This window comes from Erithacus rubecula, assembly GCF_903797595.1.
Source record: "Erithacus rubecula genome assembly, chromosome: 3".
NCBI lineage: Eukaryota > Metazoa > Chordata > Aves > Passeriformes > Muscicapidae > Erithacus > Erithacus rubecula.
In genome coordinates, this window is record NC_136689.1 from 63,283,654 (window position 1) to 63,298,052 (window position 14,399).

Genomic DNA, 14,399 nt, shown 5'->3' on the forward strand with positions numbered 1-14,399 from the left:
ATAGTATGTTATGCATACAGTACTTGCACAATGACCCCAGAGTGGCCATATTAATGCCCTATCCCATCTTTCCCTACATATTAAAGTCTCTCAGCTACCAAAGTTAAAGGAACATTTGTGCTATTCATTTCCCACAATGGAAACTGAAAAGCCCCATAAATAGAAATGTGGAAAATAAAGCCCAAGATGTACTTGATGCCAGTGTCCCCCTTTGTGAAAATTATTCCTTTGCCTGTAGTCCAACACTGCTACATGTCAACATTAGCCCTAGACCAGATGAAAGCCTTCTCCCAGGTGCTGTGAAGCAGTGCCAAAAAGTCTCCCTTTGATCCAGCTTTCAGAGATAACACTGTGATTACAAACACCCACAGATGATCAAAACATAGAACTTCTGGTCAACATGAAGAACACAGCAATATTCACATCTTAAACATTTAACATAAAACCCAGCATATTCACACTGCCAGCTTTCAGTCTGACCACAGATAAAAAGTGTTCATGTAAGTATAATCTAAGATATAACACTGCTTGTATTTTATAAAGATCCAAGGCCACAGGAGACCCCTGATAGTACATGAGCACCCATAGGGAAGGCATAGCACAGTTAAAACAGCTTTTGGTGGAACTTGGGGCAAACTTGTAGAATGGCACCTTTATTCATCCCATTGGAGTGGACCACAAAGGGGTTCCTTGAGATCAGCACCAAAGCAAGCACGTGTTTCACATGCACCTGACACCAGCCCATCACTGACTGTTCTCACTTAGCCCCCAACACACACCACCACATTCTGAGGTGAAAAGACCCAGATGCTCAAGTCACATAACACCAGGACATTTTGCTGCACCCCACTTAGTAGCCTGTATTTACAAGTGAGAAGAGTGGGACAACAGCAAAACAGTTTATTGTCTCAATATATTTCAGATTTTTCTTTAAAATCTTCTTTTAATGTCGGATTGTTAAATAAAATAACCCAGGCTATAATGTATGCATTTTATCTAACAGAAGCGCTTCCTTCCCCTGTACATATTCATTTCCAAAATACGAACTTCCTACTTCACCCAGATACTTATTTTAGAAAAACTACAGTCTACAACCAATCTTAGATCCAAAAAAGCAGAGTAGAGTAGCTTGATTTTTTGGGGGTTTGTTGTTTGTTTTGCATTTTTTAGTTGCTAAAATGAAATTACAACTTTCAAGGTATGAGGCAAAAAAAAAAAAACCTTTACTAACAGCTACTCTAAAAAATATATACAAACCTGCCCTTTACAATGAAGTCATCTGCAGGTATTAAATCAGCTAGAATGTGACTTTTGACAGGTCCTCTTTTGCAGTGTTCCACACTCAAACAAGCAGACAAAATCTCATTCAAAATAGTAATCAGAAAATCATGTCAAATATTCATATCAAGTCTGGTTACTTTATTTTTCATCTGTGCAGTCAGTTAAAAGAACAGTTAATGATGAAAACAGACAACCACAGAAGCTTTAGGTACAGTTTTGTAACACTGAAGAAGCAAATGACCACACTGAACACATTCTTTATGCTGGTCATTTCCAAATGAAACAGAAGGACATACACAGGTCTAGTTCAGTGTAAAACTTGTTATTAAGCAGCAACGTGATCAAAAATTGCAACACTGTCACATACAACACAGGAAATTACTGCTTATTCAAAGTTACACAGCCCCTGCAACAAAGATGATATGACTATATTTAAAATAAGAACCCAAAATACATTCAAGATAATGGCTGCAACAATAAGGCAATAGTTTTAAAAATAGATCCCATTAAACAAAACAAGACCAACTGTGTCACCTGTTGCCTTCATAAGGTTTCAGACTTGGATGGGTTAATTCAGAGTTAAGTGCTTACCCACCACTAATGTTTCAGAAGGACATTGGTAAGAACACCTGAAGACATGAGTATATTGGACTGCCAGCAATCACAACCCAGGTCTTATCACAAGTGTGTGTCCCACACAAACAGCTTCACTCTCACACATTTGCATGAAGCTCCCTGTACAAAGATTTCACTAGTTTCCTTCAAGAAAAATTATGCATTGACAGAAGATATTAGCATTTCAATTCTTCCAAACCACATTATACAATATACCTTTGGCCTGCTACTAGTAAGATCATTAAAGCTACGCACTAGGCAGACAGCGTTATTGGCAGCTACGTCACAACAGCATTAAAAAAATAGCATCAGCTGTTTAAACAAAGAAAGAGACTGAAAATAACTTTGGGGAGTGAAATGTACACCTACAGACAGCATGGAAAGGAGAAGGAAGTTGTTTGCCTAGAGCAGGTAAGCTACCCAGAGGTTCCACGTCCATCTTATTGCATATTTCATCAGTGCCCGCATTCAAACCCACACGGATTTCTCCTTCATTATCTTGCTCCAGAGTCTTAATTTGTGACACCTTCAGAGCTACCCTGAACTAGCTATGTGTATTGCCATAACTTCACATTTCTTCACAGCTCCTAGAAGCAGGGGGACTAAGTTACTGATTCTTAGCTAGGGACAGTACAGGCATCAGCCATTTGCTGCCTTCTGTGCACTAAGGTCTAGATAAAGTGAAGTGCAGTGGAGTGTCAATATCCTGTGTCAGTACAGAGTATCTTTATTTGTAAGCCTATATTAGCAAAGCCTAAGACAAAGATGCTAATTTCTTAAGAAAAATGTCCCAGTACTTGATGAGCACTGCTAGACTGGAAGTCTCACCATGTGATAAGACACAAGCACACAAGAAAATTGTAATGTTCAGTTGTGTGAGGCAAACTGAAAGCAGCAGAGAATAGAATCCGATTGGTTTTGCTCAGTTTCAATAAATGGGAATTTTACTAATTAAAGGAGAAAAAAAAAAGCAAAAACAATCAACCATCATTAGACATTCCCTTGCCAGCACACAGGACAGAGGAGGAGACAATCAGTATTTCAACATATGTTTACAGGATATGTGCATAGTACTGCCTAATCATGCTTCAACATGTAACCTATTGCTTAATATATACATGCTAGCAAATGAAACAGTCTTTTAGACTCCAAAGAAAAGTCAGGGCCGATCTTATCTTATGCATTTTAACTGAAACATCCGAATAATTTTAAGAAGTGAACGCCCCTCATTGGATTTTGACCACTATTCAAAACTGACAAATTAAAACATAAGACACTAACAGAGTGCTCCTTTCCCAGATGTGGGCCTACTTGATGAAAAACCTGAGTGCTGTCGCTTTCAGTCATGTAACTGAACCAAATCACATTTGGGAAGCCATAGGTTAAACTTCTTAACAGCTGAAGATACAACACCAATTTTAAAGTCCTGATTAAGTTTTCATACATGGAACAATGACCCAAACACTACCACATATCCAAACTTTGAGTGAAAACTGAAGCTGTTCAAGATGAGACCTGTTGGTAGTTCTTTCATACACACATCAGAGGTTATGCATGCTCCTCCTCTTTCCAAAATCTCATGCATCAATCTTCAGAGTTGTTAGATAAACAGAAGTGGAGCTCTTCATTCTGAAGTGCAATGTCAAAACAGCTGTAGAACTCTTCCTCAGGGAAAACAGGAGCAACTGCTGATCACCGATAAGTCCTCCAGCAAACATGAGGTACCAAATTCCTGCTGGAACAGTCAGAGTGTCCCAGCAATGTCTGACAAACCGGTAAGAGAGCCTTAACTGCTTCCAGGGAAAAAGTGATGTCAGATACCAAATACCTGAATGTAAAGGTGTACAGGGAGAGCTAAGAGAAGTGCTCAGTATCCAAACACCAAAGATGACACTTCAGAATACTGAGCAGTGAGTAGTGCATAACTCAGGCACCTCCCTGTCTCCAGCACAGGCTGGACTTGAAGTAAAAGGTTCAGGAAAAACATTCAGAAGCCTAGAAGGACTGTTTAACCTATAACCCTTCTTTATATACCAAAATCAATAAAACAGTTCTTGCCATCTGATTGCTTTCTTTGCATCTCCTTCTTTTTAAAAAAGAGGAGATAATAAAAACCTCCCAATCATGTACATCTAATATGATTTTTCATATTTAATTTATAATTTTTATATATACAAGAACTTAACTAAAATCTCACTTTAGAATATGTTCTAAAGCAGGATATTCTTTCAACTGATTTTTAAGTTCAGGTGCTTTCTCAAGGTTGAAAAAATATATATATTCATATACAGCTAAGGAAATAAAACTCAATTTCACTCTATGTAGTTACAGTGCTGTAAAGAAAAAAATAATTTATAAACTATTTCAAGTCTGAAATGTTTACCATGTTCAGACTAATGCAAAGGCTAAGCCTATGGTCCAGGACCTGTTCTTCATCTGCATGCTGAGACAGGAGATACAGGAGCTCAGCATTCTTGTGATGATTTCCCTCCACTCCTCCATTCTTCCAGTATTCTGTGACTTGCTGCTGAAGCTCTCCCTGAACCTCTACAGCAGTAGCATCATCCATGGGTAGCTCAGAAGTAAAGGTCCACAGGGATCAATGTTACCTCTTGGGTGAATTTCTCAGTAAGGTGACACCACTGAAGGACACAGTGCAGAGGTGTTAACCATCCACAGTTACTCAGAAGTTCAGGGGAGTATTTTCAGGCGTTTCTCCCGTAGCTGCCCTTCGCTGCCGAGCTGATTTCTGTCTCCCTCTCTGAGGCGAGGGTGGAGTTTCCTGTTCAGTTTCAGTTTCTGAAGGCTCGTTGTCTCCCTGCTGGGACCCTGTATCGCCTATCAATTCCCTCAGGAATTTGAATTTAGACAAAAACAATTGCCAGACCACGTACCATCCTGCAGGAGAAAGAAAAAAGGTACTGCTTAGTCACTTCATACAAATTGATAGTCAGCTCTCCAGCAAAGTATATCACAAAAGAGAAAAAAAATCTGATCAGCTCCCATCCTCTGCCAACCCCAACAGCCCTCCACAATACATCCATCCCTTTTTACAGCCCTATAAAAAACAATTCAACTTCATAAAGTTCATCCTCATCCAGAAGAAACATTTAAGCTCCAAGAAAAGCCCTACACGTTCCAAACTGAACTGCCACAGTAGGTAGGTGGGTGATCACCATGCCATCACACAGATAAAGGTCTCAATTGTCATGAAAAAGAAGTCCCGTGGTTATATCTCAAACAGGGACTCAGGATTCATTACACAGGCACTGTGAAAGCACTCCCCTCACTCAGCAAACACTCCATTCTGGAAATGCAACATTTTAAAAGTTGCATTACATAATCGCTATTAAGCACACTTGCTCAGATCTTCAAATTAATATGGTATTTTATAATAAATCCTATTCTCAAATGGACAAGATCCTCCTTATGTTCACTAAAAGACCACATCCCTCAAATTCAATGAGATCCCTCACCATTCCCAAATCCCACTAAAGTTATATTAACATTCTGTGGTAAATTATGTTCCACTCCACCGCTAAAATACTCCAGGTCCCAAAATCATGCAAATAAAGAGCTGAGATGACTACATTTCTAGAATCTATCTTAAAAAATACTTAAGACCACCTGCTTCTCCTCCTCTGTCTTGTCAAAGTGTTTCTGTAACAGGTAGCCAAAAAAAACTTGAAAAAGCAGATATAAATATATCTAAACCTAAGCCAGAATCTTCATTTTAAAAGAACTCACTGAACAGGAATACAACTTTTCTGTGACATACAGTTAAGAGGAGCAAAATTTAAACAGCTCTTTGAAAGCAAATGCTATACAAACATCATTTGCAACACCAATACCCATCTGGCCTGCACAGATCTATATATTAATAATCTCATTCTCTGTTCAGAAGGTCTTGCCAGGTATTTAAACCTATACTGCTGACCTGTTCAGATATTAAGAACCCTATTTTACAGAGCTAGGGAAAACCATCCTCCCAATTACACAGCTTCCAGCAGAAACAGACTTCTGGGAATAGATAACAGGACATATTAGAAAGGAAGGAGAAGGACTAACAACTAATAAATAAATAACACTTATATAACCACAGCACTCCTGTATTTCCTCCTCTTCTGTAATCAGAGTCAGTAGAGCAATCCATTCCTTATGACAAAAATAAGATCCCACCCTTCTCCTTCCTGGACTACTTTTCACATCCTGCAGTTTTTTAATTTCAGTAACTTCTCTGCTCCTAAGGAAATTGAAGGAAAACTTTTATATGACAACCTTTTATGATCTAAACTAATTCCTAGAACCTACACAAGCATTTCCTTTCCCATGAATACCTAAAATTAAATGACTTGTGATTAAATTGAACCTGATGTCCTGCAAATGCATTATATCCCCATGCACCAGGAAAAAACCAAACAAAACCAAAAAACAAACAAAACCAAAACATAACAAAAAAACCCCAAACCAAACCGAAACAAAACAAAAAAAAAACAAAAAAAACAAACCCCAACAAACAAAAAAACCCAAAAGCAAGATGGCAGATGGCTGCATTTGGCTTCTCTTTTATTTCAGAATCAAAATTAAAAATTGAGGTAGCAGCTGTTTGAAAATTGCTTCCATTGAAAGGAGAGAGGGAGGAAGATGAGCCAAAAATATTCAGAGCATTCCCAGAAGGGTTTTAGGGCACTTTATAGAAGTATGACTTGAGTGTCTTTGGTGTAAACAAATATTGCATTAAGTGAGGTATTTTAACTTATGCTAAATAAAGTGAACCACAGGCTTCCTCTATCACTGCAAACAGGCTACTGAACACTCAGAATTACTATGGGGTGTGCATTGGAAAATATTGTACAAAGTTCATTCACACTCTCAAGAAAAACAGCACTAATTTCTTTTCAGTGTTTGGTCTGAGTTAGAGAGCAGAGCAGAATGATCTAAGTATCCAAAACCTCAAGTACCTAGAATGGATTTTGGAGCTCTCTAGCTCCAGACTACAAACAAGACGGTGTAAATAATCAGCCAAGGAGACTGGTTCTAGCAGCCAAACAAACAGACGAGTGGTAACAGGCAGGTGAAACAAACCACAAGGCAGAGGGTTGAAAAGAAAATTACAATAGTAATTTGGCTTAGCCAAAGGTAACAGTGGGAGGGCAACCAGGCTTGAAAACTAGCATTTCAAAAACCTCACAAAGTCTCCCAGATAGAGTACCAGAGACCTTTAGGTATAAAGTAATCAAAGCAGAAAGATTTCTTTCTTTCACTTGCTCTAGTTACTGCGCCAGCTTGGATGGAATGTTAAAAAAAAAAAAAAAAAAAAAAAAAAAACCAAAAATACAAATTAACCCCAAAACTAACATACTTGTCCAAATCAAGTTAAGACTGCCTCTTCAGCTGAGCCTCCCTGTTGCCTCACTGTTACTAAATAATTAAGAATTTCCTTGGAAATAACCAGACTATTAAAGAACAACTCATTCTGGGTAAGAAAAATCTCTCCAGCAACAATATCAGCTCATTAAATACATAACACATCATTACACAAAACTACACACACAGACACAAAGCCTGGAGGCAGATTCACATTTTCTCTGAATCAGAAGACAATGCATTTTCTAATTTCTCGTTCTTTTAAGAATATGGCATTGTGCCATACTGAAGAACTGCAAGTTACATAAATATGTTTTAAAAAAGAAAACAATTGTGAACTAATTTAAAATACACACACAAAAAATAGAAAATAGGCATCTCTAGGCATTCTTGTCTGTTTGTGGGTCAGTTTAGCTTTGCAGGTCTTTTGCTGTAGAGCTCTTCCTGGACAGGTAACTGACACCACTGGTTTGCATCTCTAACACTTCCACTCTGTTCAAGCAAGCTGCTCTCAAAGAAGTCCTACTGGTTTAGCTTCACTGCACACAAAACATTTGATTAGAATCAGTCTCTGAGTGCTTGCTTTATTTTCTTTAGCTATTTGATTTACCTTTTAAAATCACCTTAGCTTGATTGAGCCTGTGGAAGCCAAACAGCACACCCACAACATGCATTCAGCAAACAAGCAGTGATGACATGCAGACTACAATAAATAATATTTCTACACTAACTGGCAAAAGAAGTTGCCTCTCAAAGCAGTAAGCCAGATGAAACATACATCAGCGCAGGGCAAAGCAGAGGATCCAGCTCTTGATGTAGCAAATACCTGAATTCAGTGTTGCAAAATGTAATCTACCAGTGTTTTGCAGCTAGGCAAAACAGCAGCTCCCAGCCTTGCAGAGTTTAGTACTCATTAAAAGCTGGGAGCCACCACCTCACTTAAAAATGCCACAGCCAGATGCCATGCAAAGACATTTAATCCACATCTGGTACCATGCCATCAGTACATCAACCCTCTCCTAATAAATCACAATGTAATGTCTTTGTGAAAATGGGGCTGAGTCAAAGCCTTTGACTAACTCATAGAGGATGTATGTAACATCCATGCAATTCAGATGCTAAATAGATTTTATGATTTAACTAGACTTCATTAAAATTACTTTTTCTGCTACTTCCCACATCAGTTCTTGGTTATTGGTAAAGGGGAAAGAAACAGTGATCCAACTACAAAGCTGCTCCCACTCTCAAAGTGAGGGATAACAAGTCTCAGGCCCATTTATTTCATTCACCTTTAATTGGCCTGTATGCAACAGCTAACTGAGTTTTCTTTATTGGAGCACATTTTCCTCTTCCATTCCAATCAGGAAAAACTAACAAAAGAAAAACCCATGGGTTAATATGGAGTGCTGGGGATAAGAAACTTGACTTTTTGACAGGTGACATGGTGCTTGGCTCTGCACAGCTCCTTAAACCTGCTCCCATTTAACGCAACACTACCACTTGCTGCTTGCTGACTGAGCAAAAGGAAACTTGCTCTCTTCTCATCTTTCAGCAGTTTCAAAACAACTTCAAATTAAAGGATATTTGCTCTTTATGAATGGTCTAATCGACCATGACTTTCCTCATCTGTTCAGGTATTTCCCAAGAATCATCCTCTGAAGATAGTTACAAAATTGCTTAAACAAAGCATAAGAGAAAAGTTATTCAGGCAGAATTTAAGGCTGAAATGTTTTCCCATCTGCAACTGAATTCATACTTGTGAAGTGAACCACACATTCATTTCAGCACTTAGAGTTACATGATTTTTATTTTAAGGTTGTGTGTCTCAAACCTCATTTCATTAGCTCTTTTGCCAAATGAGATGAACACTTCCATCTGTTCCACTGAAGGCACTTTGGCAATTTTACTTGGCTTCATGCATTACTACACTGGGAAAATAAAACAAATACACAGAGGTAAGCAGCACTAGAGCTCACCTTGGCTGGTATTTTATTTCATCCTATATTCCTGACTATGCACAAGCTCCTCCCATCTCAGAGGTACATGGAGTACACAAAAGCAGCAATAAGACCACCAGAAAGAGAAAATAAAAAAAGGGGCAATAAAAAAAGCAGAGCAAATTATCTTAGTCCCTCTTTTAAAAGAGCAACTGAAAATTTGCTATGTTTACAGTACCTCAATGGTTTCTATGTCAGATGTGATCAGTTTACAAATGCTAGCTGCAAGCCTTCCTGCTTCTTAACTAATTCAGATAAATACTGAAAGCAGCAGTTGCCAGCATCCAGACATGTTTTAAAGAAAAGGAAATCAGGTCACTTATTCAAAGAACATTTGTAGATATAAATGCCTAATACACATTGCTGAAGAACCAGTCAAAGCAACTTCTGATAATTTATGCAGTTAGTTTTTTGTGCAGACTCTAAACTTTGTCTTTTCACTTTGGAAAAAAAAAATGGTAAAGTGAATGTTTTTCTCATTTTTAAATTTTTGATAGCACGTATTACATCACATGTGAATGGGCAGCAGAAATCCACATGACCCTAGGATGTTTCCTGGATATTTAAGTTCATTACTCTCTGCAGGTAATCACACCATGAGTCCTTCTATGAGCCACTCAAAATCCAGATCCCAGCTCTTTATGCTCTTGACCTTTCCTCTCATAAGGCTGTTTCAACACCTCTTGTCCACCTCTTGGCTGGAAAATATTCTCATCATCAGACCAGGCTTACTCCAGATTATATCCAGCCCTTCCCATGTCAGATTTGTCCATTAATTTATGTCTCACTGGCTGGCTTTTGCTCATATCCTGTCACACACAGCACTTGGGCAGTTTCTTCTCCACCTTGTCACCTACAGGTTGCTACTCTTCCCAGGGACACTGCCTGTCACTAGCACAGATAAACAATTAAGTTCAAAGTACTATTTTTTTTTCCCCAATAGTGGTCTTGACACTGTCTTCCTTGAATATTTTCCATGGCAAGAGAATTGTAAGTGGTATAACCAATATAATTTAACTTATAAATCTGAGTGATGGCAAATAATTATAAATACTATAAATCCCTATCAAATCCCACAGAGTCACTTCTAACATGGTAATAGTTTAAATATCGCCCCAAAAAAGCCCAATGAATGTGTCAGCTTCTTGTGTTCAGTACATCTGAAATGTAGGTGACTTTTAGCAACCATTTTATAACGTCTGACACTCATTAAAGTAAAATACAATGAAGGATTCAAAGCAAAGTATTCATGGAATTCAAGATGAATGTCCAATATGTTACTCTGAACAGCTAAGGATTTACAAGCTGCTTAAAAATAAAGTTATTAATTACTTCTGCTTTCTTTAACCAAGAAAGCACTAGGCAAATGATTATGCTAGCAGCCAAAGTTAATGCTTAGCATTTCAATTCCATTTGTCATATACAGAAAAAGGCAGAAAAGCCTGAGGAAAAATGATGCTTGTTTCTGAGTTTGAACAGCAGGTTGCAAAACTGTATCACTCTTTCAGCATGATAGTAAGCAAAGATCTTGTAAACATAATTTGAAAATATAAAAACCCTAGCAATTACCATGCTGCATCTTCTAAAAGTTGAAAAGGGGCCAGTCAACACCTAATGAGGGTAGGGAAACTTGAATAAATATCTGCTTAGGTCACTGTTTAGTCTGTAACAACAGACAGTACAGGGCATGCAGGAAAAGAGCACAAGACCAAGCAAAGTATAGCCTTGCAGTTCCAGTTATCAGTAGTTCACAGATTTCCTCACCCAAGATAATGACCAAGATGTTGACCTTTCTTCCAGGAACTTTAAATGACAGAAGTTTCAGCATCTATAATATTCCTAGTTAATGAACCTGAAAATTACTTCCCTGTTGTGTAAAAGACAATTTCTTGTTTTCAGCCCGTTGCTTGACCATTTAACTTCATGCATCCAACTCCTCTGCAATGATGGCATTTCACAACCTCTCCCACTTCACTTTGGCATGCTACTCAGTGGTATAGCCATCACCCCTTCTCCAGTCATCTATTTTCCAGCCTTGACAGATCTAACTTGTTTAGAGTTTCTTCATGCAGAAATAATTTCACAGTTCTCAACAAACAATTGCTTAGGAAACCCTACATTTTTAAAAAGAAACTAGGATTTCATTTTTTTAATGAGGTAATACACTTTAACAAGAAATACACTGTGTGAGACACATGCACATGGAGGATTCCTATACCAGTATAAGGACATTTTCTCTTCTGTTACAGGCTTCTAATGTCTGATTTGCCTGTTGGCTAGCTACAAAGTATTACAGAGGTATTTTGGAGAAATGCTTGCAATTAATTCAGCCAATCCTTTCTTTGGGATAATAGCAGCTCAGATTGATTTCATTATATCTCTCCATACAAATTATATGTGTATACATTTCACACTTTCTGTGTGCCTTACTTCATACCTGTTAATACTGGACTTCACTTCCCATTTCAATATCCAGATCCCTGATAATGCAAATGCTTTGTCATTTTGACAAGTAGCAGTTTTTAAACGATTAAACATAGTCTTCACATTGATTCCTCAGTTTTTCAAAAACCACTTGTAAACACACCTGTCACCAAGGTGCCAGGGTGGTTTGTAAGTGGTTGTAAGTCTCACAAGCCTCTCATCACATATTATAGCATAGTTTGACTTTCCTGGCGTGGTTTTTCTTTATTTGTTTGTTTTTAGAGCTCCAAGCTCTGTATATTGGCCACAACATTCACACACTGCACTGCTGATTCCTTCCAAGAACTCCAACAGACCTGCAAGTCATCCCTCCCATTGAAATAACCCTTCTCTCCATGTATTTAAAAAAAATATAAAAACAAACAAGCCTTGGATGAATCATCAAGGTTGGAAGAAATTTTTATCACCCAGTCCAACCATTCACCCAGAACTGCCAAGTAACCCCTAAACCAGTAAAACATCACCCAGTGCCACATCCAGGCACCTCTTGAACAACTCCAGGGATGGTGACTCCAGCACCTTCCTAGGCAACCTGTTCCAACCCCTGACCAGTGAAAAAATATTTTCTAATATCTAATATTTCTAATATCTAACCTGAATCTCCCCTGTCTCAGTTTAAGGCCATTTCCCCGGGGCCTCTCTCTGCAGGCACAGCAGATTCACTCACTACAACCTCATGTGAGGTGCTTGTAGGGGGCGATGATGTCCCCCCGAGCCTCCTCCTCTCGATCCACATAAGAATAAACCTCCCAAGAGCTGTTTCCAATCAATTCCAGCACACAGATGTCAGCAGCTGGGGGATGCCAGTCCCGAGTTACTTCCCGCACTCACGGGCATGTCAGACCCATGCACGTAGCAGCCGCACACGGTGACTGCTGAGGAGTCCCATCACTTTTAAAAAGCCCTAATTTTCAGAGGAAACAGCGAATTAAACACAGAAGTAGGGCTCCGGAGCTTATCGAAGCTGGAAAGGACTCGGGAACAAAGCGAGGAGGGCGCTGCGCAGCACACCCGCTCCCCCAGGCCGGGGCACGGCGCCCTTTCCCTCCCTCAGTCAGTCGGAGCCAAGAGGAACCAGCACAGATTGCGGGCCCGGCGCGGCGCTGCCCGGGCGGGGAGCACCAGCCCCGCAAGCCGCGGCCGCCCCCCGCCCCGCCGCTCACCGCACAGCATGAAGAGCAGCACGCAGGCCAGCGTGGCCACGATCACCAGCAGGGTCAGCCCGATGCTCTGCCACATGGCGCGGCCGGGGGGAGCCGACAGGACCCGGGCCGGGCCGGCGGCCGCGGCGGCCCCGCTCCTGCTCCTCCTCCCGCCGCCGATCGACCCGGCGGCCAGGCGGGGCGGGGCTGCCGGAGCACCGCGCTGGCGCGGAGGGGCGCGCGGGATGGGCTGGGAGTTGTAGTTCGTTTTCTCCGCGGCGGCCGGAGCGGAAGGGCGATTCCCGAAGAGAGGACTACAAGTCCCAGTGTGCCCTGCAGGGTGGCGATGGCGGGGGGCGGTGAGGGCAGGGGGAGCGGTTGGTGCGGTAAAGCCCGGGGGCGGCGGCTGGAGCGCTGAGCGGGGCGGAGGGCGCGTAGGATGCACCGAGAGGTGATTCAAGAGCTGCCTGGACCGGGCTCTGAGCGACCTGGTCTGGTGGAAAGTGTCCCTGCCCCGAGCAGCGGGGCTGGAACTGGGTGATCTTTAAGGTCCCTCACAACCCAAACCGTTCTACGATCCCATCATTGTCTGGCTCGGATTTAGGGATGGGGCAAACTGATTTCTTAATCCTCTTTTTCCCTCTTGCCATTCCTGCCCTTGCGTCCGCCCAGCAGGATTGTATGAAAGGACAATAGGAATATCCAGGCCTTAGTCAAGGAAACGATCCTACACCCCGACGTGGTTCGAATTCCACCTGACCTTGGCTCTTGCCCTCTGTTGACGTGATAGTGGCACATCAAAGCTGGCCCTTCCCACTTACGAGAAATCTGAGGAAATAATATACCTCTGAATTGTGAGACAATCTTGATTGTGATATGGACTTTGCTGTTAGCACTGGAATAACGTTATAATTTTCCTTTATAGTGTGCTGGTTAATGTTTCTAAAGCTACTGGAAACGTGTGTAAATCCAGTACTACAGAAGCCTAGTTTCCCATGGGCATGCCACCACTGTAGTGACATGTCAGAGGAAGCTTGTCCAGTTCTTTGGTTTGTTTATGTAGTATTTAAAAATCTCCCCGTTTAAGTGAAGCTAAAAATGTTTTATTTCCCTGGACTCTAAGCATGCCTCCTTCTTTCAACATACCTGTAAACCAAAATTACCTGCACGTGCAGTTCCCCACCCACATCTTAAATTTCCTGTCACTTCACCAAATCAAACTAGAGTTCTTTCTTTCTAATCCTAGCCTTCTTTTCCCAACATTCCAAACTCTTCCTGGAGTGTTAAACCACTTAGCATGCCTTTTGCAAGTATAATTTAATTTGAAACATGCTCTCTGTTCTTTTCAGAGTTTTAACTTCGACGTGACTCCTGATCTTTAAATGTTATCATAATTCTCGCCTCAGCACTTGTTACAGATACTTAAGCAAGGTTTCTTTTGTAATGCAAACAAAGCAAAGTAGTAACAGTTACTACCATGTTATTTTTGAAAAATAAGCTTCCTCCTAGCTGC

The 14,399-nt window shown here is 40.5% G+C and overlaps 1 protein-coding gene and 1 long non-coding RNA gene across 2 annotated transcripts; one reads left to right on the forward strand and one right to left on the reverse strand.

Moving 5' to 3' along the window:
* Nucleotides 1-1,398: 1,398 nt before the first annotated feature.
* On the reverse strand, nucleotides 1,399-13,097 carry SMIM13 (small integral membrane protein 13). Its single transcript, XM_079302942.1, has 2 exons — nucleotides 12,908-13,097; nucleotides 1,399-4,794 (listed from the first exon to the last, which is right to left on the reverse strand). Exons 1-2 carry the CDS (start codon nucleotides 12,981-12,983, stop codon nucleotides 4,580-4,582), a joined length of 291 nt encoding a protein of 96 aa, XP_079159068.1. The 5' UTR covers nucleotides 12,984-13,097; the 3' UTR covers nucleotides 1,399-4,579.
* A 178-nt stretch (nucleotides 13,098-13,275) lies between these two features.
* LOC306800252 lies at nucleotides 13,276-13,803 on the forward strand. Its single transcript, XR_013773781.1, has 2 exons — nucleotides 13,276-13,435; nucleotides 13,562-13,803. It is a non-coding gene; the product is annotated as an uncharacterized lncRNA (long non-coding RNA).
* The last annotated feature ends 596 nt before the right edge of the window (nucleotides 13,804-14,399 follow it).